General features: G+C 46.8%; 1 protein-coding gene across 6 annotated transcripts in view; it reads right to left on the bottom strand.

Annotated features, from left to right (window-relative positions):
- Nucleotides 1-3,886, bottom strand: part of hoxb3a (homeobox B3a) — an 88,795-nt gene that overhangs the window by 1,656 nt on the left and 83,253 nt on the right. For all 6 annotated transcript variants that reach the window (XM_032537286.1, XM_032537287.1, XM_032537284.1 and 3 more), the window contains one exon: nt 1-1,228. This exon is cut by the window's left edge and continues 1,656 nt beyond it. In XM_032537286.1, the coding sequence (XP_032393177.1) occupies nt 357-1,228 (872 nt within the window). In that variant the 3' untranslated portion in view covers nt 1-356. The remainder of the gene's footprint in view (nt 1,229-3,886) is intronic.

Raw genomic sequence — 3,886 nt, 5'->3', positions numbered from 1 at the left:
GAGATGTGCCTTTTATTGTCTCTTTCTGCAACATTAATGGTTCATCGCTACTACTACTTTGATTTTTAAATTAAATTACCTGCACTTTAAAGGGAACAGTAAAAGCTCTAGCCCTAATCAGAAGGCAGTGAAACAGGGTGGGGTGGACCACACCAAACACTGATTGCTCCCCTTTGTGGCTGTAGAGCACGGGACAAACAACTGGATGGCTCCTGTCTGTCTCCTTTGGTCTCTCCTGCCGTCCCGTTGCAGCAATAGAGTCCCACGTGTTAGTTAGTCTGTTAATGAGTCACGTCGTCTTACATGTTTTGCGTCATCTTCGCTATTTCCTACGTTGTCATTTTGTTCCAAACCTGCTACAGGTGAGTGAGCTTGGGTGCTTCCTGGATTCTGCCCTGAGTCGAGGTGTGGTGCGCCGACAGCTCGGTGTACGTTGGGTGTGTGGGCGGGTCACAGGGACCCGGGGGGCCCCCTCCGCCCACGTGGTGCTGGTTGGTGGCTGACATAGGCCCCGCGCCATTGTAGTCCATGGTTTGATGGTGGGTTGGCGTGGGGCCGAGGTGGTTTAGCCCGTACATGGAGGGCCCCGAGCCAGGCATGGGTTCCACATAGCTGCCACCCCCCACGTAGACTGGACTGGCCTGCATACTGGTGGGAGTCCCGTAGCCTGCGTTGTTGGCCTGCACGAGGCCGTGGTGAGGATGGGGGTCGCCATAGTCCTGGTCTGGGGCGCCATACTTCTGTTGGGGGGGGCAGCCCTTCATGGGGACATTGGAGTAGGCAGTGGACATGGAGTAAGACACTCCCTGGTGGGGTTTGCCAAAGGATGGCGGAGAGGGGACGTCATAGCCTCCTCCACCTCCCCCACCTCCCCCTCCCATGGGGTGCATTGAGTTGAGGAAGCTGGCGGAGGACTGCATGGTCAGGGGTGGGGAGCCAGTCGGTGAGGGCCCTCCAGAACTGGAGCTCAGGCCCTTGGACTTCTGGTCCTTCTTGTATTTCATGCGTCGGTTCTGGAACCAGATCTTGATCTGGCGTTCGGACAGGTTGAGCAGGTTGGCCATCTCCACGCGCCGCGGCCGGCACAGGTACCTGTTGAAGTGGAACTCCTTCTCCAGCTCAACCAGCTGGGCGCTGGTGTACGCCGTACGAGCCCGCTTAGATGACGCCGACGAGCCGCCTGTAGGACTCTTCTCCCCGCTGCTGCCGCTCTCAGCTCCTCCTGACGCTGAGGAGAGAAGACAAACCATTACACAGAGAAATAATGAAACTGATGGGATACAGGGAAAGACTTTAACCCCCAAAAAGTAACCAGGGCACAACAAAAATCAACAGGGTAAAGCAGGAGGCATGTACAAAAAAGGAAGAAAAGATCGGAAATGTAAACAGAAAGGAGGATATAGTAAGAAACAGGTAAAAGGATGAATGGAAACTGAGAGAGCCAGAGAGGATGATAGATTAAAACACTCTGCAGGCTGCATGCTGGAGGAAAATGAAAGCATTCATGTTTTTAATAAAGCAAAGGGGGGTCCGGGTTTGCTGGCTGAATTATCCCTTGATATTAGTTGTCAACACTTCATAACAGTGACAGTTATTAAGGGACGGAGGGCCCGCTGCTGGCCCAGGGCAGCTAAATTGCATCTTGGCTGGAAAGACCAACCCCCAACAGCAACAGCTGCCACAGCACAGAGACTACGAGCAGGAACTGAGGCTGACCTGCACTCACTTCAACCAGCTCGCCAAGAAAAGTCAATCTTCTCACCACATTTATGTAAAGTTGTAATAACTCCTCACAGAGACTTGCTGTTGCCACTGCTGTTTATGGCGTGACCCCGGGACTACTGGCACATTGTTAGTAACTCTTGGTGAGTGCAAGTAATACATACACAATTTCAACAAGACAGTGTGTATGTTACTGTCAGCATGTAGCTAATAATTTTGTCTTTAAGGCCACAGAGTCTAATCAAACTCACATCCACCAGCTGCTGGCACTACTTTACAGGGTGTGTTTAAGGGAAACAATCAAAAAGTGTAAATCAGTGCCATTCTTCAGAAGTGCTACCACCAAAGTGGGAAGGTTCTTATATCTGGCATATTGTTTATGATAACATTGAGTTCATCACACTGCTGCCATTTGGAACATCAGTCACAATAGGTCCAACAGGTGAACAAACACAAGTCCTCATGGGATCAGACAGGTTGGAAACAAGCAGACAGTTAAGCCAGATATATACACCCAGTTGTCAGTTTATTTGGTACACCTAATCTAGGTTATAATATTCACTTATTTTTTAGAGACGTGTTGATGCAACTTCATGGCTATTTTGGAGCCTGCCCTTTGGTGCTGCTAAATTATGTTGCATTATAGTGAGGGGTGTTTCTAATATTATCCCCAAACCATTTATGACAAAGAGTGTAGAGTAAATAATACAAACACCTGTCAGTATAACGCAACGCAGTCCAATAGCACCACAGATTACATCCAACCGGCAGAGTCAAATGGCCGCCAACCAAGAGTCAGGTCGTCTCTGAGGTTTTGCCTCGCAGCTGTCGCACCGGGGGGGAATTGTTGGGTCTCTGTAAATTATAGAATGTGGTCTTGACCTAGTCTATGTGTAAATTGTCCTGAGATCATTTCTGTTAGGATTTGACAGAATGAATAAAAAGCAATCAATCCTCCAAAACACCTCTCTAGAACGATTTTAACAAAACCTGATCATTATAACCTCCATGAAGTTAGCTAGGTGTACCTAACTGGCAACTGAGTGTAGCATCAAACCCAACGTGAGCAATGTTGTGACTAACCCTTCAGTTGCACAGGGAATGGAAGTCACTTGTTCACTTGGCTGTTTAGCTTTGGGAATAATTCCCCCAGTGCGATTCAAGATCCAAGCCATAAGCCATAAAAAATGAAAAACAAAGTTTTTCTTTCATCTTGCATGGTCACGCATGGTGTTTTTAAGACTTGAGATGTTATTCCAACCATGTGCCATGAGCATAAATGTCACAAGCCACAACATCATTTAAACCCAGCAATTCCGATGGTGCCTTTTGCCACAGCGTCGTGCGAGGGTTGGTTTTGCTGCTGAACCACATGGCCGATAAAGTATAGGCTTACACAGCAACGCATGATACTTGGCTAGCCCTGGTCTGGTGTAGTTTCCATCTTGGTGTTTATTCCAAATTAAACAGTACTGCCGAACTTCAGTGTTTCTTCCATCTCTCTCTCTCTGTGAGTATACATCCACTACGCCTCTGTTATGAATACGATGCTCCTTCCTTGCAACGTGTTCATACTTATAAGCTGATGCACGAGAGTTCAAAGCAAGCACTGAGATCCTATCCCTCCATTACTCTTTCTCTTTCTCAACAGTATAAACAGTTGACACTAGTGTTTCTTTCTATAGATGGGAGACAAAAGTAGGAAAGGTAACGTCTGTCTCACTGAGGCAGAGGCATTCACATGATGATTGTTTCAAATTCTCATCAATAAACAGTCTAATCTCCTCTCAATGCTCTGCCCAGTCAAGTGAAAGCGTTTTCAATGCAAATATGAGACTCATATTCATTATGGCTGAGAATATTTTCCCATTGATAACTACCAATTCTAATATCTGTCTTCCTCGACGGTTGTTTTCTTTGACTGTTATCAGACATGCAGAAGATATTCAAATTCATCATCCTGTTGTATTTCTTTTTCCATTTGTTAATATCTTCCATTGCAAATGTCTGCATGTCATTCTCCCTCTCTCTGAAAATTTATTCCTCTGTTATCGTACATGCCAATTAAATTCACCCTGTTAATGTCTTCCTTCTTGCAGTGGCTTTTCAACAAGGTTCAAAAAGAAGATGAAGAGGAGGAGGGAGGAGACAGAGGAGGCAAGGA

This window comes from Etheostoma spectabile, chromosome 15, assembly GCF_008692095.1.
Source record: "Etheostoma spectabile isolate EspeVRDwgs_2016 chromosome 15, UIUC_Espe_1.0, whole genome shotgun sequence".
Lineage (NCBI taxonomy): Eukaryota > Metazoa > Chordata > Actinopteri > Perciformes > Percidae > Etheostoma > Etheostoma spectabile.
This window is presented reverse-complemented; position numbering and strand designations above follow the sequence as displayed.